This window comes from Halichoerus grypus, chromosome 7, assembly GCF_964656455.1.
Source record: "Halichoerus grypus chromosome 7, mHalGry1.hap1.1, whole genome shotgun sequence".
In the NCBI taxonomy this organism is placed as follows: Eukaryota; Metazoa; Chordata; class Mammalia; order Carnivora; family Phocidae; genus Halichoerus; species Halichoerus grypus.
Genome location: NC_135718.1, coordinates 53,170,316 through 53,195,924, shown reverse-complemented (window position 1 = coordinate 53,195,924; position 25,609 = coordinate 53,170,316). Strand labels below are relative to the sequence as shown.

The window sequence follows — 25,609 nt, the reverse complement described above, 5'->3', positions numbered from 1 at the left end:
AGTTATGCATACTGGAGACCAAGGCATATGTCTAGAATCCCAGTACATACCAACTCTTACACAAAAGTTATTAGACTCCTGAAAGCAGGAAATAAAACTCCGATGTGAAAGATGTCCTTCCTATACCAGCAGGAAAGAAATGAAGACAGGCAGTTGTGGAAAAGTAACTAAAATACATGGAGAGACTAAAGGAAGATAAGAATTATTCAACCCTGGTGTGTTTGTATAGATTACTCTCTACTTTGACTCCCCTTCTCTGGTGATAATGCAAACTTCATAAAGATAAGTTGCCTGTCGTTGTTCAACTTAGTATATAAAGTCTAGTAAGCCTAACCATTTCTTTGGGTTTTCATTTTCCTATGGGGGTTCCCATGTATGTTAAAAATCTGTATGCTTCTCTCCTGTTCAGCTGTCTTACGTCAATTTGATTCTCAGCCCCAGCCAGAGACTCTAGGAGGGTAAAGTTTTGCTTCCCATGCCATATGTGTGTGTGTGTACACACACATATACACAGCACTTACCATTTATTATAGGGGCCAAGAACTGCCCTCAAGAAGGCTGAATTGTGGAGCTCCATTAATTTGTTTTTTTTTTATGTAAATTCTTTGGATATCAATTATACCATTTTCAGAAAATAAGTACAAAAGCACATTTCAAGGTTTGACCTGATTTTTAGTATATTATCCATACTTCTTTCCTAGAGTATGAACATTCAATGGTGTTCTTATCAATAATGAGAATTCAGTTGTGATTTTTCAAACTGTCTCAATTGAGTTAAGTGGGTGGAAGAGGTGGGAGTAGCTTATCAGAATCTTGGAGAAAAATGTAAAAGCAGATAAAGAGGTAATGTACATAGTTTAAAAACAAAGCAGTGCTTTTCTCCAATACTTTAATGTGTTTTTTGTCATAGTAATTTAATGTTTTCAAATTTCAAATAATATCAAATATGTTTTTTAAAAAAAGAAGTTGAGAAACACCAACGTAGGGGAATTTTTAAAAACCTGAACATCAGATTTCATTTTTTCCAGGAAAAAAAGTGCATTAGGAGGCATTTAATGAATGTTTTTAATTGAATAGCCTTAGTAGCCAATTAACCCAAAATACACTTAATTCACTAATTATATACACAGAGAAAGGTAATGCTCTTACAGTATTGTGTCCAGGAAGTGATTGGGATGATGGTCTCTAAGCTGTAAGTGGAAAAGTAAATCTTCCAACACAGTATGACATTTTTGCAACTCTGAGCACGTATATTTTTATTCTGACATTTTTGTGTTTCCAGTTCTTTTTACCTTTGTAAGCTTTCAAAGAAAGATCTACTTATTATCCCCCCTCATCTCCACCTCCTGGTGCCTTCTACAAAATAAACATAAAATTGGGGATACATGGCTCAGATTAGGAACTGCTCTGACCCCTGAATTTCTTTTTCCTCAAGCTGAGTATCCAAAGACAACTAAGATTTTCAATTTAGGCTTTTTTGGTTTTCAGTCCCAGAACCACCTTACTCCAAACACCTTCGCAGAACATAGTATTTCTTATCTGCTGTCAGGTTCAAACCAATCAGTTCTCACAGTTGGAGATAGATTGAAAGAATGTCTACAGTGCAGGCCCTCCCCATCCAGTGGCTCTATGTGCTTATGTGACGGGCAGTGCCCTGTTCCCCTGAAGTCCAAGGAATACCTACCTCTAGTTTCAGAACATCATGCTGAAGTTTACGCTGAAATTCAAGGAAGTTTTTGATTGTCAGCTTCCCCTTAAGATCAGCTCCAAAGAAGTAAGTTGTGAGGGCCGAACACAAGCCAGACTTGAGGGTGTTACCAGTAGTAGGACGATCTCTGTGACGCATACCCATACTGGTTTGGGAGCGAATGATGCTCTGAACCTAAAAGAGAAGCAAACCCCATCCAGAAAAACATTACAAAGTACAGAAGTATAAAAAAGTAAGAACGATAACTACTTGATTATTTATTATTTGCCTACACTGTGCTACAATTTTCTTTTAATGCTCACAATCCTATTAAGTCTTATGATTGGCCTCATTTTATAGATGAGGAATTTGAGGCACATAGTGTTTAATAACTTGTTCAAGGTCAAGTAGCTAGCAAGTAGCAGACCCAGGATTTTAACACAGACGCCTGACACCTTTATAATTGAGATGCTCTTAAAAAATCCCTCTTCAGAAAAGAGCATGCATTTGTTTTTGAGGCTCAAAACCTCTCACAAAACACTAAAATAATCATCAACCTCACAGTAATACATTCCATATCTCAGGAAACTTTTAAAAACTTCATACTTCTAACTACTGACTCTATAGTTATGACAAGAGGGAGCATAGCTGTAGGCAAATACTGACATCTAAGAGAGAGAACACATTTATTAGAATGATAAATTAAAATACAAAGTTGGTATGAAATAATTCCCCAAGAAAAGTTGGGAAATTAGCTTAATCCTTGAGACGTTTTATTTTTATTTTTATTTTTTATTTTTTCGTTTTATTTTTATTTTTGTAAAAGATTTATTTATTTGAGAGAGAGAGAGAGAGAGAGTGAGCGAGCACGCATACAAGGCGGGGGAGAAGCAGAGGGAGAGAGACTCAAGCTGACTGCCCCGAGTGCGGAGCCCCACACAGGGCTTGATCTCACGACCCATGAGCTCATGACCTGAGGCAAAACAATCAGACTCTTAACCGACTGAGCCACCCAGGCACCCCCTCTGAGAAGTTTTAAATGAGCTTTTTGAGAAAGGATAAGTTTTGGAACCAGCAACTATGGCCTAACTATATAAATGAGCTTTCTGAAGCAAGTGTATGATTGTTATAGCTTTTTTTTGTCCTTTACTAGTTCCTGCATTCTTTTCTACCTCTTTACAAGCTAAAAAGCAACCATTCAGAATAATTAAAATTGGGATATGTAAAGATAAATAATAAAGGTGTGCTATATAAATAAACAATACAGACAGCTTTGTGGGTAATGATTTTTAAATTGCCAAATTAGAAAAGCGTTAACACTTAAAAACATAAGAATTTTAACAACAGGTTTACTTTAGTTAATGTCTCATGTATTTTATTTCTTATCTGTGACCATAAAGAAGATGTAAGTTAAGTCTGTGGCTGTACAATGGAAAGATAGGAGACAAGGAGTCAGGAGACGTGAGGTCTGATTCTGTTTTTCTGAGAAAGAATTTGTAAGAGCAGAATTTATGCAGGTCATTGAAACTCTTTGGGCCTTACTTGTCTCACTAGAAAAGTCACAGAGTATATTATTTTTGAATCTCCTTGTAACTCTAGGTTAGTATCATACATGGTTTTGCTATAATTTCTTCGGGGTCATGTTTTTTCATGGTAATAAGATTAGTTGACATTTGTTTCTTATGCACATAGAGATTTGAAAGACAGGGATACAATGAATTTTTTTATTCTTTTTTTTTTTTAAGATTTTATTTATTTATTTGACAGAGAGAGACACAGCGAGAGAAGGAACACAAGCAGGGGGGTGGGAGAGGGAGAAGCAGGCTACCTGCTGAGCAGGGAGCCCGATGCGGGGCTCGATCCCAGGACCCTGGGATCACGACTTGAGCTGAAGGCAGACGCTTAACGACTGAGCCACCCAGGTGCTCCGGATTTTTTAATTCTTTAGGTTGAAGATTTTTAGACTTTAAATTGAATACAGGATAATCAGAACATTTTTTGTTGTTGTTCTGAAGGTAATACACAATTCATTTTATCTGCTTCATTGTGAGTACTGAAGAATTTCCAATAGCAGTGAACCAGTATTGAGAACCTGCCATGATTTAAATTTTGCCTGTAGCTATAAATATTGCAGCTTATATCCTTCCTATGGTGGAAACTGTGTGTTAGCTTCAAGAGTGTGGTGCTGGGAATGTGTGTGTATAAGTGACTGGGAAAAAGAGTTTAGGGAAAATTAACTAACTAATGCTATATCTTCTTCGTGATTAAATGTGTAGTCTAAATACTAACCATTTATATATAAACTACTATTTATAATAAGCATTCTTTTTTTTTTAAAAGATTTTATTTATTTATTTGACAGAGAGAGAGAGAGCACAAGCAGGGGGAGCAGCAGAGGGAGAGGGAGAAGCAGGCTCCCCGCTGAGCAGGGATTCCCGACGTCGGGCTCGATCCCAGGACCCTGGGATCATGACCTGAGCCAAAGGCAGCTGCTTCACCAACTGAGCCACCCAGGCGCCCCTATAATAAGCATTCTTTAAAAACTTTTAAAAAAAGCACATATCACTAGATTTTGTGTATGTGTGTGTGTGTGAGAAAATGTTTTCTCAGAATTTCTCAGTTGGAAAATTTTTTTTCTTTTTTTTTTAAGATTTTATTTATTTATTTGAGAGAAAGAGAGAGAGCACTTGCGTGAGTGGGGAGGAGGCAGAGGCTGAGGGAGAAGCAGGCTCCCCGCTGAGCCGGGAGCCTGACACGGGGCATGATCCTGAGACCCGGGATTACGACCCTAGCCAGAGGCAGACGCTTAACCGATGAGCCACCCAGGCACCCCAATATTTTTTTTAAATATTTTTATTTAGATAATTTGTTAAGGGCATAACATGAGAATCAATCAAAAACATCAACTAGTCATGTGAATGCTTACTATATGCTATATGCTGTGGAGGAAGTCAAAAGAAATGTAAAACATGATCTCTGAAATAAAATTTCATTCTTCTTCTTCTGTCTCGCAAATGAGTTATTATTTCTCATACTTTCATACTAAAAAAAAACATTTCTGTCATGGCATTGAGTGAACAGAGCCCAAACAGTTACGAGCGTTTTTTTTTTTTTTAAACTATCTTTTGTTATGATCTTTTGCTTTGATCTGGAAGGAAATGGGTTAGAGAAAGAATCTGTGTGAAAGCAAGGTCAGAGAAAACTCAGAGTATTAACAGTAGATTAATAATGCCTTTTAGTAATATGTGTTTATGCACGATCAAAGTGATTTTAGAAAAAGATGAATCAAAGAATAATATTAGCTATTAGTTTGCTTCATGCAACATTAATTTTGAAATATGTGAGGTCCTCTTCCTGCTTCTGTTTAACTTTTTTTATAAGCTTGATGAATACACTGTCAAGAAAATACCTGTTTACCTGGGAAGTAAGCGCAAAGTTTGAATGTTTGGAAGCCTAGAGCACTTTTTTTTTTTTTAAGATTTTATTTATTTACTTGACAGAGAGACAGACACAGCGAGAGAGGGAACATAAGCATGGGGAGTGGGAGAGGGAGAAGCAGGCTTCCGGCGGAGCAGGGAGCCAGATGCGGGGCTCGATCCCAGGACCCTAGGATCATGACCTGAGCCGAAGGCAGACGCTTAACGACTGAGCCACCCAGGTGCCCCAGCCTAGAGCACTTTCAACTTAATAAATTCTTATATTTCCCAAGAATAAAGAGAGCCATTTGCGCATGAGCTACCTTATAATTATTTTTTTGCTTTTGGTCTAAAAGGGTTTTGTTTTTTTTTTTTAAAGATTTTATTTATTTATTTGAGAGAGAGAAAGCATGAGAGGGGGGAGGGTCAGAGGGAGAAGCAGACTCCCTGCCGAGCAGGGAGCCCGATGCGGGACTCGATCCTGAGACTCCAGGATCATGACCTGAGCTGAAGGCAGTCGCTTAACCAACTGAGCCACCCAGGCGCCCTCTAAAAGGGTTTTTACATCAAGATTCCTTGTGATCAATATTAGAAGTTGTATCAGTTTAAGGCAGCCAGTTATCAAGGGATCATATTAGATGAAATAGCGCTCCCTTCTCTAACAAGTGAATGGAATGGTGAAGTGACTGCCCCAAGTCATTTTGCATGTCAGCATCAAAGACAGAAATAAGACCCATCTGCTCTATTCACTTGACAGGGAGAGAATGCAGGTGTAAGCAGAGGGGAGGGACAGAGGGACAGCAGGCTCCCCGCTGAGCAGGGAGACCTATGCGGGGCTCAATCCCAGGACTCCAAGATCATGACCTGAGCTGAAGTCAGATGCTTAACCAGCTGAGCCACCCAGGTGCCCCCAGGACCCATCTGCTCTAAATTCAAATCTAGAGTTTAGTATCTGTACTAGGAGTATGGCTATTTGGCTTCTCAGAGGTGAAGGAAGTCCCCAGTCTGCATCAGACAGGTTGGTGCTCTCAGTTTCTCTGGCTTGAAAAACCATAAGGACAGAATTTGGAGCAACTACAACCACTGGAAAGCGAGGGGGAAATCCTGAAAAGAAGAAAGCCAAAGAGGGGGAGCCCCACATTCCATATATAAACTCTAGCCAAATCCAGTTGAGCTAATTGCCTGCTAAAACAAAATGCTAATACTCTTCAGATGAATATAACAAGATCTAAAGTCAATAACATGTCATTTATAATATCTAGACAAAAATCCAAAATTACTTAACATATGAAGAAATGGGAAAACTTGGCTCATCCTCAAGAGAAAAAGGCAATTAATGGAGATCAATCCCAAGATGACCTAGATATTGGAAATTAATAGACAAGAATTTAAAAACAGTTAAATAATAATGTTCAAGAGTATAATATGTACTTGTGAATAAGGAAAAGATAGGGTATTTCAGATGAGAAAGAAAACTATATAAAAAATGAAATGGATGTTCAAGAACTGAAAAATGCAATATCTGAAATAAAAATTTACTAGATTAGCTTAATAGCAGAATTGACCAAAGAAAAAGTCAGTGAATATGAGGATAAATCAATAAAAACTACATAGCTTGAACAGCAGGGAGGAAAAGAGATTGAAAAAAAATAATAGAGCTTTAGAGATTTGTGATGCAATATCACATACGGTCTTAACATTTGTGTTACTAGAGTGTCAGAGAGAGGTAAGAGAGAATGGAGCCAAAAAAAAAATGTTAAGACATGGGGCGCCTGGGTGGCTCAGTCGTTAAGCGTCTGCCTTCAGCTCAGGTCATGATCCCAGGGTCCTGGGATTGAGCCCCACATTGGGCTCCCTGCTCAGCGGGAAACCTGCTTCTCCCTCTCCCACTCCCCCTGATTGTGTTCCATCTCTCCCTGGCAAAAAATAAACAAAATCTTAAGAAAAAAAAAAATGTTAAGACATAATGGCCAGGAGGCGCCTGGGTGGCTCAGTCATTAAGCGTCTGCCTTTGGCTATGGTCATGATCCCAGGGTCCTGGGATCAAGCCCTGCATTGGGCTCCCTCCTCAGTGGGAAGCCTGCTTCTCCCTCTCCCACTCCCCCCTGCTTGTGTTCCCTCTCTCGCTGTGTCTCTATCAAATAAATAAAAAATCTTAAAAAAAAAAAGACATACTGGCCAGAACTTCTAAAATTTGATAAAAATCATAAATTTATATATACAAATAGCTCATCAAATACCAAGAAGAATAAATACAAAGAAAACCACACTGAGGCACGTTGTAATCAAATTTCCAGAAACCAATTATAAAGAGAAAATCTGGAAAGCAGAGAGAGAAAATAACATATAAATAGGGCAACAATGATTTAAATAGCCAGACTTTTAATCAGAAGGAATCAGAAGGGGATGCCTGGGTGGCTCAGTCGGTTAAGCGTCTGCCTTTGGCTCAGGTCATGACCTCAGGGTCCTGGGATCGAGTCCCACATTGGGCTCCTTGCTTAGCAGGGAATCTGTTGCTCCCTCTGCCCGTTGCTCCCCCTGCTTGTGTTCTCTCTTTCTCTCACTCTCAAATAAATAAGCAAATAAATAAAACAAAAAAAATTTTTTTTATTATTATATATATATTTTTTGTAGTTTTTAATTTTATTATGTTATGTTAGTCACCATACAATACATCATTAGTTTTTGATGTGGTGATCCACGATCCATTGTTTTCGTATAACACCCAGTGCTCCATGCAGTACGTGCCCTCCTTAATACCCATCACCGGGCTAACCAATCCCCCCTCCCCCCTCCGCTCTAAAACCCTGTTTGTTTCTCAGGTCCATAGTCTCTCATGGTTCATCTCTCCCTCCAGTTCCCCCCACCCATTTTTCCCTTCCTTCTCCTAGTGTCCACCATGCTATTCCTTATGTTCCACAAATAAGTGAAACCATATGATAATTGACTTTCTCTGCTTGACTTATTTCACTTAGCATAATCTCCTCCAGTCCCATCCATGTTGATGTAAAAGTTGGGTATTCATCCTTTCTGATGGCTGAGTAATATTCCATTGTATATATGGACCACATCTTCTTTATCCATTCATCTGTTGAAGGGCATCTCGGCTCTTTCCACAGTTTGGCTATTGCAGACATTGCTGCTATGAACATTGGGGTGTATATGGCCCTTCTTTTCACTACATCTGTGTCTTTGGGGTAAATACCCAGGAGTGCAATTGCTGGGTCATAGGGTAGCTCTATTTTTAAATTTTTGAGGAACCTCCACCCTGTTTTCCAAAGTGGCTGTACCAACTTGCATTCCCACCAACAGTGTAAGAGGACCCTTTCTCCACAACCTCTCCAACATTTGTTGTTTCTTTCCCTGTCCATTTTTGCCATTCTAACTGGTGTAAGGTGGTATCTCAGTGTGGTTTTGATTTGGATTTCCCTGATGGCTAATGATGATGAACATTTTTTCATGTGTCTGTTAGCCATCTGTATGTCTTCTTTTGAGAAGTGTCTGTTCATCTCTTCTGCCCACTTTTTGACTTGATTATTTGTTTTTTGGGTGTTGAGTTTGAGAAGTTCTTTATAGATTTTGGATACCAGCCCTTTATCTGTAGTGTCACTTGCAAATATCTTCTCCCATTCTGTGGGTTGCCTCTTTGTTTTGTTGAATGTTTCCTTTGCTGTGCAGAAGCTTTTTATCTTGATGAAGTCCCAAAAGTTCATTTTTGCTTTTGTTTCACTAGCTTTTGGAGATGTATCTTGAAAGAAGTTGCTGTGGCCGATGTCAAAGAGGTTACTGCCTATGTTGTCCTCTAGGATTTTGATGGATTCCTGTCTCACATTGAGGTCTTTCATCCACTTTGAGTTTATCTTTGTGAATGGTGTTAGAGAATGGTTGAGTTTCATTCTTCTGCATGTGGCTGTCCAATTTTCCCAGCACCATTTATTGAAGAGACCGTCTTTTTTCCATTGCATGTTTTTTCCTGCTTTGTCAAAGATTATTTGACCATAGAGTTGAGGGTCCATATCTGGGTTCTCTATTCTGTTCCATTGGTCTGTATGTCTGTTTTTGTGCCAGTACCATGCTGTCTTGGTGATCACTGATTTGTAATATAGCTTGAAATCGGGCAACGTGATGCCCCCAGCTTTGTTTTTCTTTTTCAACATCTCCTTGGCGATTCGGGGTCTTTTCTGATTCCATACAAATTTTAGGATTGTTTGTTCCAGCACTTTGAAAAATGTCATTGGAATTTTGATCGGGATGGCATTGAAGGTATAGATTGCTCTGGGTAGCATAGACATTTTAACAATGTTTATTCTTCTGATCCATGAGCATGGAATATTTTTCCATCTTTTTGTGTCTTCTTCAATTTCTTTCATGAGTGTTTTGTACTTCCTAGAGTATAGATCCTTTACCTCTTTGGTTAGGTTTATTCCGAGGTATCTTACGGTTTTTGGTGCTATTGTAAATGGAATCGTTTCTTTAATTTCTCTTTCTACAGTTGCGTTGTTAGTGTATAAGAAAGCAACTGATTTCTGTGCATTGATTTTGTATCCTGCCACATTACTGAATTGCTGGATGAGTTCTAGTAATTTGGGGGTGGAGTCTTTTGGGTTTTCCACATAAAGTATCATGTCGTCTGCGAAAAGAGAGAGTTTGACTTCTTCTTTGCCAATTTGAATACCTTTTATTTCTTTTTGTTGTCTGATTGCTGTTGCTAGGACTTCTAGTACTATGTTGAACAACAGTGGTGAGAGTGGGCACCCTTGACGTGTTCCTGATCTTAAGGGAAAGGCTCTCAGCTTTTCCCCATTGAGGATGATATTTGCTGTGGGTTTTTCATAGATAGATTTTAGGAGCTTGAGGAATGTTCCCTCTATCCCTATACTCTGGAGAGTTTTAATCAGGAAAGGATGTTGTATTTTGTCAAATGCTTTTTCTGCATCAATTGAGAGGACCATATGGTTCTTCTCCCTCCTCTTATTAATGTGTTCTATCACATTGATTGATTTGTGAATGTTGAACCACCCTTGCATCCCGGGGATAAATCCCACTTGGTTGTGGTGGATGATCCTTTTAATGTATTGTTGGATCCTATTAGCTAGGATTTTGTTGAGGATTTTGGAATCCATATTCATCAGGGATATCAGTCTGAAATTCTCCTTTTTGATGGGGTCTTTGCCTGGTTTGGGGATTAAGGTAATGCTGGCCTCATAGAATGAGTTTGGAAGTTTTCCTTCTGTTTCTATTTTTTGAAACAGCTTCAGTAGAATAGGTATTATTTCTTCTTTGAATGTTTGGTAGAATTCCCCAGGAAATCCATCAGGCCCTGGACTCTTGTTTTTTGGGAGGTTTTTGATCACTGCTTCAATCTCGTTACCGGTTATTGGCCTATTCAGGTTGTCAATTTCTTCCTGTTTCAGTCTTGGCAGCTTATAGGTTTCCAGGAAGGCCTCCATTTCATCCAGATTGCTCAGTTTATTGGCATATAGCTGTTGATAATTTCTAATAATTGTTTCTATTTCCTTGGTGTTACTCGTGATCTCTCCCCTTTCATTCATAATTTTATTAATTTGGGCCCTTTCTCTCTTCTTTTGGATAAGTCTGGCCAGTGGTTTATCGATCTTATTAATTCTTTCAAAGAACCAACTTCTAGTTTCGTTGATCTGATCTACTGTGTTTCTGGTTTCTAATTCATTGATTTCTGCTCTAATTTTAATTACTTCTCTTCTAATGCGTGGCTTAGGCGTCGTTTGTTGCTTTTTCTCTAGTTCTTTAAGGTGTAGAGTTAGTTGGTGAATTCGGGATTTTTCTATTTTTTTGAGTGAGGCTTGGATGGCTATGTATTTCCCCCTTAGGACCGACTTTGCAGTATCCCATAGGTTTTGGACCGATGTGTTTCGTTCTCATTGATTTCCATGAATTGTTTAAGTTCTTCTTTGATTTCTTGGTTGACCCAAACATTCTTGAGCAGAGTGGTCTTTAGCTTCCAAGTGTTTGAATTTCTGCCAAATTTTTTCTTGTGATTGAGTTCCAGTTTTAGAGCATTGTGGTCTGAGAATATGCAGGGAATAATCTCAGTCTTTTGGTATCGGTTGAGATCTGATTTGTGACCCAGTATATGGTCTATTCTGGAGAAAGTTCCATGTGCGCTCGAGAAGAATGAGTATTCTGTTGTTTTAGGGTGGAATGTTCTGTAAATATCTATGAGGTCCATCTGGTCCAATGTATCATTCAAAGCTCTTGTTTCCTTGTTGATTTTCTGCTTAGATGATCTGTCCATTGCTGAGAGTGGAGTATTGAGGTCTCCTACAATTAACGTATTGTTATCAATATGACTCTTTATTTTGGTTAACAGTTGGCTTATGTATATGGCTGCTCCCATGTTGGGGGCATAGATATTTACAATTGTTAGATCTTCTTGTTGGATGGACCCTTTAAGAATGATATAGTGTCCTTCTGTGTCTCTTATTACAGACTTTAGTTTAAAATCTAATTTGTCTGATATAAGAATTGCTACCCCAGCTTTCTTTTGAGGTCCGCAGGCATGGAAGATAGATATCCATCCCTTCACTTTCAGTCTGGATGTATCTTTAGGTTCAAAATGAGTCTCTTGTAGACAGCATATGGATGGGTCCTGTCTTTTTATCCAATCTGCAACCCTGTGCCGTTTTATGGGAGCGTTTAGGCCATTCACGTTGAGAGTGATTATTGAAAGATATGAATTAATTGTCATCATGTTGCCTGTGAAGACGTTGTTTTTATAGATTGTCCCTGTAAATTTCTGTTGTAGATCACTCCTGGGGTCTTTCTCCTTTTATAGAACCCCCCTTAATATTTCTTGCAGGGCCGGCTTAGTGGTCACATATTCTTTCAACTTCTGCCGGCCGTGGAAGCTCTGCATCTCTCCATCCATTCTAAATGAAAGCCTTGCCGGATAAAGTATTCTTGGCTGCCTGTTCTTCTCATTTAGTACCCTGAATATGTCTTGCCAGGCCTTTCTGGCTTGCCAGGTCTCTGTGGATAGGTCTGACGTTATTCTGATGTTCCTCCCTCTGTACGTAAGGAATCTCTTCCCCCTAACTGCCCTTAAGATGGTTTCCTTGGTTCTAAGATTTGCAAGTTTTACTGTTACATGCCGGGGTGTTGGCCTGTTTTCCTTGATCTTAGGAGGGGTCCTCTCTGCCTCTAGGACTCAAATGTTTGTTTCATTCCCCAGATTAGGGAAGTTCTCAGCTACGATTTGCTCAAATACATCTTCTAGCCCTCTCTCTCTCTCTCCACTCCCTCTGGGATTCCAATTATTCTGACATTGGAACGCTTCATGGTGTCACTTATTTCTCTGATTCTATTTTCATGGATTCTGCGTTGTTTTTCCCTGGCCTCCTCTTTTCCCTTTTTATCTATTATATTGTCTTCCAGGTCGCTTATTCTCTCTTCTGCCTCAGTTACCCTAGCTGTTAGATTATCTAGATTGGATTGGATCTCATTGATAGCATTTTTAAGTTCTGCCAATTCACCTTTTATTTCTGCCCTTAGAGACTCTATGTTGCCATTAATTGATTTCTCCATTCTAGCCATTGTCTTCACAATTGCTAGCCTGAATTCCATCTCTGACATCTTGGTTATATCTGCATCCATTTGCAAATCTGCAGCATAAGTCATAATCTCTGAGTCTTTTCTGTTTTGGGGGCTCCTCCTCCTAGTCATTCTGTTGATGGGTGTTTGAGGGAATGTATAGAGTCCAAATTATTGACCAGAACCCAAGCAAGATGCACCTGTTTTCTTGGGACCTTAGGGTTGCTGGCCTCTTGTTTTCCCAGCCTGTCTTCTGCAGGAGGGGCCTGCCGTGCTGTTACTCAGGCAACCCTGTTCGGGCGGAGTTGCCCTGCGCCCCTGTGGCAGGGGATGGGCTCAGTGGGAATCAGTTTTTGGGGCTTTTGTTCTCTGGCGCCCTTCCCTGGCGGCTTTCTGCGTTTCTTCCCCGAGTCAGAGCACAAGAGACTGTTTCCCACTCTCTGCCTCAGAGCAGAGACCTCAGTCTGTTCTTCAGTGAGCTCTCCAGGCCACACCGTCTCCATTTCTGTCCGTGCTGCTATAAACTGCAGCGTCCTGGGTTGTGCGCCCCTCCGCAGCGCTCCCAGTCCTGCCTCCAGGTCGGGGCACGTCTCTGCCCTTTGTGCTTCTAAAACCACCAGCCGCTCCCAGTTCGAGCGCACGACTCTGCCACTTGGGGTTTCCACCCCGGGGGCTGCAGTTCACCGGCGTGACCCCGGCGCACCAGGTTTCCGTCTCGCAGGCTGCAGTTTGCGTGCGCGCGACCGTCACTCCGGTTTCTTTCCGGGGGGCTGCGGTTTGCGTGTGCGTGACCCCGCCGGTCTGGTTTTCCACCCCGGGGGCTGCCCTAAAGTTCTTTCCCGACGCTACCGGTCTGCGAGTCTGTGCCTGTCCGCAGCGCGCGAGGCTGTCACTCACCGGCGGTGCTGGATCCCCACGGCCAGGCACCTTCCCGCCGCCGTTTATCCTCCGATATCTGCCTGCAGAATCACGGCTCTCCGCTTCGTACCTCAAAACCAACCGCCTGCGATATTCTGTTTGTAGAGATCCAGCTCTTCTTACATCTCAGGCTGGTTTCGTGGGTGCTCAGAGTGGTCTGGTAGATATCCAGCTCAATTCCGGGGACCAGTTGAAATAGAGTCCCCTACTCCTCCGCCATCTTTCCCCCCTCCAAATAAAATAAATTTTTAAAAAAGGAATCAAAAGTAGTGAAACAACTGAGAATTTTACACCTACGTCTAGAAATCTAGATCTAGAAATTCCTTCCCAAAATAATAATATAAATTAATTCATCACTAACAAATGTGCACTACAAGAAGTGCTAAAGAAAGTTTTTATGGGCCACCTGGGTGGTACAGTCAGTTAAGCATTGGACTCTTGGTTTTGGCTCAGGTTGTGATCTCAGGGTCATGAGATCAAACCCTGCATCAGGCTCCGTGCTCAGCATGGAGTCTCCTTAAAACGCTCTCTCCCTTACTCTCTGCCCCTCTCCCCCCTCTCTAAAATAAATAAATAAACCTTAAAAAAAAAAAAGTTTTTCCAATTGAATGGAAATAATACCATATGGAAACTAGGATCTTCAGGAAGGAATGAAGGGTATCAGAAATGGTAAATATGTGAGTAAATAAACTATTTTTTCTCTTATTTTCTTTAAAAAACATGACTGTTAAAGCAAAAATTATTATGGGGTTTATAATGTATATAGATGTAGTACACAGAACAACTATAGCATAAAGGATAGAGAAGAGGTAAATAAAACCTTATGGTTGCAAAGTTTCTACATTTTTTAAAAAAAGATTTTATTTATTTATTTATTTGACAGAAAGAGCACAAGCAGGGGGAGCGGGAGAGGGAGAAGCAGGCTCCCCAGTGAGCAGGGAGCCCAATGTGGGACTTGATCCCAGGACCCTGGGATCATGACCTGAGCCGAAGGCAGACGCTTAACTATATGAGCCACCCAGGTGCCCGCTAAGTTTCTACATTTTTAAAAAAGATTATTTATTTGAGAGAACATGAGCGGAAAGGGCAAAGGGAGAGGGAAAGAGTATCATCAGCTGACTCCACGCTGGGTGCAGAGCCCAACGTGGAGCCTGATCTCACAACCCTGAGATCACAATCTGAGCTGAAACCAAGAGTTGGATGCTTAACCGACTGCACCACCCAGGTACCCCAGCAAAGTTTCTGTATTTCATGTGAATATTAATTCTAAGTAGATTCTGTATATTTAAGAATCTATTTTATACTCCCTAGAGCAACCAGTATAAAAATAATGCAAAAAGGTACAGCTAAAATTCCAGACAAATTAAACCAGAATTCTTTAAAGAATATTTAATCTCAAAAAAGGCAGGAACATAGAAGGAACAAGAATCAGAAAAAACGAACAGAAAACAAATAGCAAAAATGTAAGTCTAGTTCCAATTAAATTATGTATAAATTACACACATTATTGATAAATTATATACATACATTATACATTATTGAAAAATTACGTATGTAACTAATAATTATGTTAAATGCCAATGGACTAAATACTGCAATTAAAAGGCAAAGACTGTCAGAATGGATAAAAAAACAAGACCCAACTAATGCTGTCTATAAAAGATGCACTTTAAATACAAAGACACAGATATATTTAAAGTAAATGGATGGAAAAAGAAAAAGACATACCATGCAAATAGTAAGCATAGCTGGAATTGCTATGTTAAAATCACATAAAATAGATTTTACGAGAGAGTATTACCAAAGATAAAGAGTGACATTTCATAATTATAACAGGACTGATTCATGAGGAAGACATAACAATCACAAATGTGCAGTAAACTTCAAAATACATAAAGCTAAAATCAAAAGAATTAAAGAGAAACAAACAATTGCATAATTATAGTTGGAGATTTTAACAACTCCATCTCAACAACTGCTAGAAATGATTAGGTTACAAAAATCAGTAAGGACAAAGACTATCTGAACAACACTTATCAACCAACTTGACAGAATTGACATTTATAAAACACTATACTCAATAACCACAGAATACACATTCTTTAGTAAGACACATTGATGCTTACCAAGATAGATCAGATGCAGTTCCATAAAACCAGACTCAATACATTTAAAAGGATTAAATCATGCAGAGTATGTTTTCTGGGCACAATGTAATTAAATTAGATATCAGTAGCAGTAAGATAACCAAAAAAACAAAGCCTCAAAACTTGGAAAATAAACAACACACTTTTAAGCAATTCATGGGTCAAAAAGGAAATCACATGTGAAGCAGAAAATACTTCAAACTTAATGATAATGAAAATACAACATATCAAATTTTAGAGGATGCTTCTATAGCGTACTAAGAGGAAATGTAGTATTAAATGCTTATAAGCTTTATAATAAGCATTAAATGCTTATAAGAAGAAAATTCTCAAAACAATGACCAACCATGCTATCTTAAGAGACTGATAAAAGAGCAAAAGAAACCTAAAATGAGTAGAAGGAAAGAAATGAGAGTAGAAATCAATTAACTAGAAAACACACAAACCATAGAGAAAACTAATAAAGCCAAAAGTTGGTTCTTTAAAAATATATTAAAAAAACCTAGACCCTGAACAGCCAAAGAGATCTTGAGAAAGAAGAACTAAAGGCATTACACTCCCTGATTTCAAATATAGTCTTAAACTACAAGACTATAGTAATTAAAACAATATGGTATTGGTATAAAAATAGACACACTGATCAATGGAATTGAATAAAGATCCAAGAAATAAACCCACTACATATATGGTCAATTAGTTTATGACAAAAGAACCAAGAATATACAATGGAGAATGACCAGTCTCGTCAATAAATGATGCTGAGGAAACTGGACAGCCACATGCAAAGAATGAAACTGGACCACTATCTCAGACCCTACACAAATTAATTCAATGTGGATTAAAGACTTGAATCTAAGACTTGAAACCATAAAATTCCTGGCAGAAAGCTCCCTGACATTGGTCTTGGTGATGACTTTTTAGATTTGACACAAAAGCAAATGCAACAAATGCAAATACAAACAAGTGGGATGACAAACTAAAAAGCTTCTGAATGGCAAAGGAAATTATCCACAAAATGAAAAAGGCAACCCACTGAATCAGAGAAAATATTTGCAAATCATATATCTCATAAAGGGTTAATATCCAAAATATTAAAGAACTCCTACAACTCAGTAACAAAACCCAAACAATCTTATTTAAAAATGGGCAGAGGATCTGCAGTCAAATGCTCTACCTGAGCTATACCCCCGAGGCAGAGGATCTGAATAGACATTTTTCCAAAGAAGTCATACAGATGGCCAGTAGGTACATGAAAAGTGCTCAGTATCACTCATCATCAGGAAAATGGAAATCAAAACTATGAGTTAACACCTCACACCTATTAGAACGGCTACTATCAAAAGGACAAAAAATAACAAGTGTTGGCTAGAATGTGGAGGAAAGGGAACCCTTGTGCACTATTGTTGGGAATGTATATTGATGCAGCCACTATGGAAAACAGTATGGAGGTTCCCCTGAAAATTATATTAAAAATAGAACTACCACATGATCCAGCAATTTCATTTCTGGGTAGTTATAAGAAGGAAAGAAAATCACTACCTCAAAGAGATACCTGCACCCATCCATGTTCATTGCAACATTATTTACAATAGTCAAGATATGGGAACAACGTCAGTGTCCACCAATGGATGGATGGATGAAGAAAATGTGGTGTATATATATAATGGAGTATTATTCAGCCATAAAAAAGAAGACAATTCTGCCATTTGTGATTAACATGGATGGACCTTGAGGGCATTATGCTACATGAAATAAGTCAGACAAAGACAGACAAATACTGTATGATTTCACTTATATATATATAATCTTAAAAAAAAAAAAAAAGGCCAAACTCATAGACACAGAGAAGAGATTGTTGGTTGACAGAGGCAGGGGGTCCCCATGGGTGCAGGTGGTCTAAAGGTATAAACTTCCAGTTATAAGACAAATAAGTCCTGGGGATTAATGTACAGCATGGTGATTATAATTCACTGTTTTGTATTGTAAATTTGAAAGTTAAGAGGGTAGATCTTAAAAATTCTCATCACAAGAAAAAAAAATTGTAACGGGGCGCCTGGGTGGCTCAGTCGGTTAAGCATCTGCTTTTGGCTCAGGTCATGATCCCAGGGTCCTGGGATTGAGCCCCGCATGGGGCTCCCTGCTCCGCGGGAAGCCTGCTTCTCCCTCTCCCTCTGCCCCTGCTTGTGTTCCCTCTTTCGCTATCTGTCAAATAAATAAATAAAATCTTAAAAAAAAAAAAAGAAAAAGAAAAAAAATTATTGTAGTAATCACTTTGCAATATATACACAGATCAAATCATGTTTTACACCTAAAACTAATACAATGTTATGTCAATAATATCTCAATAAAAATAGAATTAAATAGTTTTATATAAAATAAAATCCAGGGATGGGTTGAATATGTGGATTAAAGATGCACTTGTGATGAACACAGGGTGATGTATGGAAGTTCTGAATCACTATACTGTACACCTGAAACTAATATCACATTGTATGTTAACTAACTGGAACTAAAATAAAAACTCAAAAAAAAAAAAAAAGGGGGGGTGTGGGGGGGTAAATTGTGTTTCTCAACTAAAGTCCAAGTGAAAATAAAATTAGCCCTATCCCCTCTTCAAATAAAATAAAATTTTAAAAATAGCAAAATAAGTTCTTTGTATAATCATTTGAGGCCACCGGGCAATACCAGTAAAGTGCAGGATTATGGAAAAGTGAAGGTATTCAATGGACACAGCAAGCAGATTTGAATAAATGTCTCCAGGTATTTAAAAATATTTGTCTCTGTGAATTTATTTAAAGATATACTGTACCTCATACTTTCTCCCATTTCCTTTTTGCTACATTCCTTATTTTAAATACAAAATGCTTTCTCTTACACATCCATATATATATTTTTTGTTTTGTTTTGAAGCCATTCTGACAATCATAATCATTGAATCTAAAGAGGTATCATGGCCCACCAATGATAGAAATTTTATGGAAATGTAGTCTCTTCCTAGGATTCATCAGAAACTGTATACATCTATGGCTTGGACCTGCTACAGTCAAAGGCATGGCATCATTTTTCCTTCTCCTATAGAAATCCTTTCAGAACATCCTTATATTCTGGAACTACCTGGCACAAAGGAGCTGTTTAATAAGCACTGACTAAACACATGATTGAATAGCCATAATTCTTCCTCTCAGCGTCAAAGTCTAATTCATGTTGGGGAATCAGAAGAACTTTGATCTTAATCATATGCTCAAATAATTCCTTACATTTAGAGTAAAAACAAACAAATAAAACCCACTTGTTAAAAGTGAGGACGATTTTTTTAAATGACACATTAGGTACTTCAAAAACTGGATAGCATCTGAGTATGCTGACCAAGACCAAAATAACTCCAAGATACATGAAAATGTATTAAATATTAATGTACTTAAAGGAACTTTCCAGAACAACTTGCCTGTTCAAACTCCTCCATGTCTACTTCTCCATCTCCATTCAAGTCAAACATCTTGAAGGCGATTTCAAAATTTCTCTGAGGAGCTCCAAGTAGAAAGGAAGGAAAGGATAGGAGGGAAGGAAGAGAAGAGGGAGGGGGGAGAAAGAAAAGTATTTAGAAGGCACTGACTAAAAATAAAAAATCGTTCCTTTAAGAAAAACAGATGGTTAAACACAAAGTATTATCAAGTCACAGAATGCCACCATATTTATCTAGATTAATTTGTAGTGATACTCCTTAAAACCAAAAGAGAAACTTGACTATGGCCATTAAGATAGCACTTGTCTCTTGAGTTTCAACACTAATCTGCTATATACTTCAGCTTTGCTTTATTAGAAACCATCCTCTTAACTGTATCATATTAATGTTGCTCTGTTACTTAAATATAGCATTATTTATCTGGGCATGAAAGTCAGCTTGGGGTGAGACATACTACTGCAAAGTAAGAGGCTGAAACTCTAAGTCTTTGTCTTGCATTTTTAAAAATAGCTAGATTTGGGGGCACCTGGATGGCTCAGTCGACTGAGCGCCCGGCTCTTGGTTTCGGCTCAGATTGTGATTTCTGGGTTGTGAGATTGGCCAGCATCGGATTCCAGGCTCAGCCGGGAGTCTGCTTCTCTCCCTCTCCCTCTGCCCCTTCCCTCACTCACCCACCCACCCCCCAACACACACACACGCGCACGCACGTGTACACATGCATGTGTGTGCATTCCCTCTCTCTAAAATAAAATATAAAAATCTTTAAAAAAAATAAAACCAGCTAGATTCTACTTTGGTCTTTCTAGTCTCTCCATTTTAAGTGCAATCAGGAGTCCAGCAGATGTCATTCAGCCATCAGGTTATTATCTATAGGCAGAAAGCATACTGGTAGCTACCCAGCCTATTTCAACCATGTCAGCTGGGTATACAAATTACTAAGCAAAGTATATGTAAATGCTAAAATAAAGCTGAGTTTAAAAATAAAGTGAAAAATGCAAAGCTTGAGAAGATGGATGTATATATTTTCTTTCCCTTAAATGAATGGTAAAAACTCTTCAAGACGTTTTAGAGCTCCTAGATCAATCAGTATAATATAAATATAATTAATATACTTTTACATTAGAATAAAATGTAATGTCCCTTCTTCCTTACCATGCCAAATGTTCTGGTAAACAATATTGTTTACTTCCTTCCTTTGGTACTTGAAATTTATATAGACGTGGAGAATAAACCAAAATAAAAAATCCTATATATGCTAATACTATTGAATTAGATTTTCAGTTAACATAACTTTTATTTAAAAATTTAAAGATTATATGTAGACAAAAAAAAGTAAAAAGGGCTTAGTACATTATCCACAGTTGCAGAGAATCCATATTCCCATCTTGCTTATGAATTTGTCAATAGTAACATCCTGTAGGGTTAAATTCCATTTTCAGCTAGCTAGCCAGCTAGGCTGGTGAGCTCCTGCTTTTTAGTTGCCTGGGTGAATCATGTGCTTGTCAGCTTCCAATTGCCTGCCTCACTTGATAATGGCTTCCAACGGGCTTGCACTTTTTTGGGTCACAAGTACAAATTGTTGCAAAGGATACACTTAGGGGGATTTAGATTTTTGTATACTTACTGTGACTTCTTAAATTTTTCCTACTTGTCTGGGTGCTTTTACTGAAGAGTTACTATGCCAAGCATTGAGCTCAATAATTTAAAGTTTCATAATTATCTGATTTTGTATGCTCAACCCTGAAAGTTTTAATTTATTTTTTAAAGAGAGTAGGAAGCTGGGGCTCAAAGCCACACATGACTAGCTCAAAATTGTATAGCTAATATGTGGCAGAAATGGTAAGTGAACCTAGGTCAATGCTGAATCCAAAGGCAATAAACTTTTTCATTATGCTCCATGGCATCCAATAGTAAGACAGTGGTTCTGAACAATAATAAACACATACTCTATTCTGGTATGTTTTAACCTAGAAAAACAAAAACCAAAACATGACTCACTGATTACATCAGTCTGCAATAGCTGAGTTCCAAGCTGTTCATTTCAAGGACATACCTGACATAAGAGAAACATTGCATATGCCATGTTCATACGTTAGGCTTGGCTGCACTAACTGGAAACCCACAGGCACCTTTAGATTCTCAGGTTTGTCACCTGTTTTTAAAAATTCTGAATATGAATTGCTTTAGGCAGGAATGCATCTCCTATTCTCCCCTATGGTCTTACACTTTGCCCACTTCACTGAAATACATTACTTGCCTATTCCTTGTAGATACCTGCAGAAAATATGGAGCTGCTGAAAGTTTTCAGTGGGGGAGTAACACCATCAAACAGGCATTTATAAATGATTTCTCTGGCTACAGAGTGAATTGAAGGATGAGTTGAAAAAGAAGAACCAGCTTCAGAGAAGATCATGGAAGCTCTTGTAAAGGTTGAAAATGTGAACTGAGGTGATGGCAGTGGTAATGGAGAGGAAGAAACAAATCTGAAATAAGGAGGCAAAATTATGCAACTTAATGATTAATTAGCTGTGAAGAGTTGAGAGTAAAAAAGGCTGACAGCATGACTGCCATAGGCTACTGGGTAGCTTGCACGTCATTAGTCATTAACCGAGAGCTAAAACAAATGTAAAAGGTTTGAGAAATAAAAGGAATTAATTCAGAGCAGGCCTGCTGAATTCAAGGGGTCCAAGCCTGTTCAGATGAAAATGCTGAGAGAGTGAGAAACATGGGTCTATAGGTGAGACAAGAAAGGTGAAAGTTGGGGCGCCTGGGTGGCTCAGCCATTAAGCATCTGCCTTCGGCTCAGGTCATGATCCCAGGGTCCTGGGATTGAGCCCCGCATTGGGCCCCCTGCTCAGCTAGGAGCCTGCTTCTCCCTCTCCCGCTCCCCCTGCTTGTGTTCCCTCTCTAGCTGTCTCTCTGTCAAATAAATAAATAATCTTTAAAAAAAAGAGAGGTGAAAGCTGGCAGTTGCTGGTACACAGAGCCTTAAGTGAGGGTGCCCACAGAGAAGTGAGGGTTAAGGAGAAGGTGGAGGAAAGGGTAGAGTGCAGCTGAAAGCCAATATTTAAGATAAAAGGAAGGAGAGGGGCGCCTGGGTGGCTCAGTCATTAAGCGTCTGCCTTGGGCTCGGGTCATGATCCCGGGGTCCTGGGATTGAGCCCCGCATCGGGCTCCCTGTTCAGCGGGAAGCCTGCTTTTCCCTCTCTCGCTGTGTCTCTGTCAAATAAATAACCTTTAAAAAAAAAAAAAAGGAAGGAAAAAGAAAGCAGTGACAGAGGTGATGGCATCAGGAGGAATACAGTCCTAATGAAGAGAAATAGGGAAAAATTTGGCAAGAGCCAGTCAGTATGTTGAATTAAAGCTCAAGAATTAAAGCAGCATTCCCATTCCCTAGCTCTACTGATTACAGAGGGTGCACAGAGTGCTTAAAAATTTAGCTTTACCATTATATTTTATTCTTACTGTCCTGTGAGTTTTGTGAAGGTACAGTCATCATTTAAATGACTGAACGAGTTATATTAGCAAATCATAGTTTATATGTCCTCCTACAATGAAGGTTAAATTCATTTTACCAAACAAAGCACATGCTGTACTTCTTGAGCTTTCTATATCTCTTGATCCTGGCTTACTTTCAAACACGGGATTTGCTTTATATGGAGCTACACAGAGTGTTCATTAAAGTAAATGCATTGACACTACTCTAGAGGCTGAGCTTCTAGTGCGCTGATCACGATAAAGCAAGTCAGGGCTGCAGCCTTGCATGCTCTCAGTTAGGCCTTACCAGTCTATCAGGAAAGGTCCTTCCAGGAGTGGTTCTCTCAGCCTGTTCAATCTTCATCTCCTGATCATGTTCTCTTGTACTTCCCTGTCTCCCTTTAAATGTAGGCTTCAGAGTAATATATATATATATATATATATATTTTTTTTTTTTCTTCAAAGATTTATTTATTTATTTGAGAGAGAGGGGGAGAGAAGGAGAGAACAGGGGGAGGGGCAGAGGGAGAGAATCCTGAAGCAGACTCCCTGCTGAGCATGGAGCCTGATGTGGGGCTCGATCCCAGGACCCCTGAGATCATGACCTGAGCCAAAATCAAGAGTTGGATGCTCAACCAACTGAGCCACCCAGGTGTCCCTCAGTGTAATTTTTAGATCTAGCTCTTCTGGAAAGCTTTAACATACCCAGGGTTTCTGCTAACTCACAATCAATTTCCACAGAAAGGAACTGAGAGAGGAATTCTTTTGAATCCCAGGCTACTGACAGAGTGAACGGTGAAGTTTTCTCCCACTGTGTTAACAACATAATCTACTTCCTCTACAATGATTTCCAAAATGACAGCATATGTTGGAACTGATTAAAACAGTAAGATTCTATACAAAGTTCATTACTGTACATCTTTTACTCAGAATTCCATGACAATCTTTGCTACTAGGAAATGGAGATGCATTAGGTCTGTTCTAGTTAAGAATCTGTGTTTATATTAGTCTACCATTAACAATAGTGATAACAATAACGACTCTAGATTGTTCCTGGAAGCGCAATAGATTTTTCTGCTTCATTTTAGTAATAAGAAAAAAAGCATCTTTGTCTATGTGTAGTAAGTCAAATATCAGACAGAAATGACACTAGCTGTCTCAAAACTTTCATGACTGTTTCACTTACTGTTTTTTAACAGCAAAGGCACAAGACTAGGGCTCTAATTCTAGCTCTTCTAACAACATGAGTCATTATGCCTTAAAATCTTTTTTTGGTAGTACTGATGGAATAAACAAAAACATGAATAGGTTAGGGGTGCCAGGGTGGCTCAGTTGTTAAGCGTCTGCCTTCGGCTCGGGTCATGATCCCAGGGTCCTGGGATCGAGCCCTGTGTCGGGCTCCCTGCTCTGCGGGAAGCCTACTTCTCCCTCTCCCACACCCTCTGCTTGTGTTCCCTCTCTCTGTCAGAAAAAAAAAACAAAAACCAAAAAACAAAAACATGAATAGGTTAGATTCTTATTTCCTGTTGGTTTGATTCTCCTACCACAGAATTCCTACCTGCACTATTCTTGTTCTAAAATGATGCTATAGGATAAATAAGGTAATTAATATGCAATGTCAGAGAACTCTGAGTTAGGAAAAAAACCTTTAGATTATGATGAACCTCTAATGATGAACTTGCCTACTGAATTTGTAAGGATGATCACACAGCCTCTGATTATTTCTGAGAGAGAGAGGTCACCACTTCTGAAGTCTAACCATTGTTGGCTGTAATGAGCTTTTCTTCTCATACAGAATACAAATCTAATTTTGTGTAGCTCCCACAAACTGTCCTAGCTTAAGTTTCTACAGACATAAAAACATAAATCTGCTTCCTTGTCTCTATGATGGCCTTCTGAACACATAAAAACATATTATCTTGTCTCTATTAGGGTTTTTCAGAACTTGCTTCTAGAATTCAGCATTCAACAGTCCTCCCCTGGGGTACTTCAGATGGTCAATGTCTCCCATGAATGCAGAATATCTTAAATGTAGTTAATTCTGGAATGACGTATCCTTTCTAGAAACAACCGGATTGCTTCTTTGCTGATTAACATACTAGCATTCCTCTTATATGAAGGCATAGTGTCTTGCTTTCTATATAACATTAGGCTTGGGGAAAGAGGGGAGAAAAACCTGTAAGACTGGATTTCAAAACAGTACCCCTCCCTGAATTCTTCTAGGTATGATGGTTAATATGCAGTCTGAAAGAAATCTTTCTGTCTTTTATACAGAGAGGGGAAAAGTTCCCACAGTATAATGTGTTGTAGTTGTGCATTTCCTTGGGATGATTTAGCTTCAGAAGAAGGGTGCTATACAAAATGAAAATATCCTAGGAATTATTTTAAACACACTTAAGCAGCAGCAGATTGATTTTCTTTTCATCAATAACCTCCCTTATAAATCTGATTTTATTAATCTTAGTAACTATTGTATAGGAAGTAAATATGATAATGTTAGCTTTTCAGCATTTTCTAATAGCTTCATGGCAAGTGTCACGTTAACACTATAGCTAATAAAAAGGGCTGCAAATATTTGAAAAATATAAAAGAAAGAATGAGAAAAGTTAAGTACAAAGGTAAGTACAAAAACTTCTTTTTATAAAGTTATGTATTTTACATTTAATTTTTATACACAGTTAACTGGGTATCAAGGCATATTTATGTGAAGCAGGGCATAATGAGAATATCAGTGGCTCAAAAATTTAACTATTATACTTTCTGCTTCAACTCAGAAGTCCCATCGTCAGGCTTTCCCTCATCTTTGTCTTATAGAATTATCTACTGACCAAAATATCCACTATTATTCTTGCCATTTGAAGTCAATGGAATTGATGAGAATAACTATGGCATTCTGCTCTGAAATCGGGCAAACAATTATTCTTGAAATACA

At 38.7% G+C, this 25,609-nt stretch overlaps 1 protein-coding gene across 7 annotated transcripts in view; it reads right to left on the bottom strand.

Moving 5' to 3' along the window:
• The window catches only part of MICU1 (mitochondrial calcium uptake 1), a 246,921-nt gene that overhangs the window by 72,720 nt on the left and 148,592 nt on the right, over positions 1 to 25,609 (bottom strand). For all 7 annotated transcript variants that reach the window (XM_078077609.1, XM_078077608.1, XM_078077612.1 and 4 more), the window contains 2 exons: positions 19,183 to 19,265; positions 1,685 to 1,882 (listed from right to left, as the gene is read on the bottom strand). In XM_078077609.1, coding sequence (XP_077933735.1) covers positions 1,685 to 1,882; positions 19,183 to 19,265 — 281 coding nt within the window. The remainder of the gene's footprint in view (positions 1 to 1,684; positions 1,883 to 19,182; positions 19,266 to 25,609) is intronic.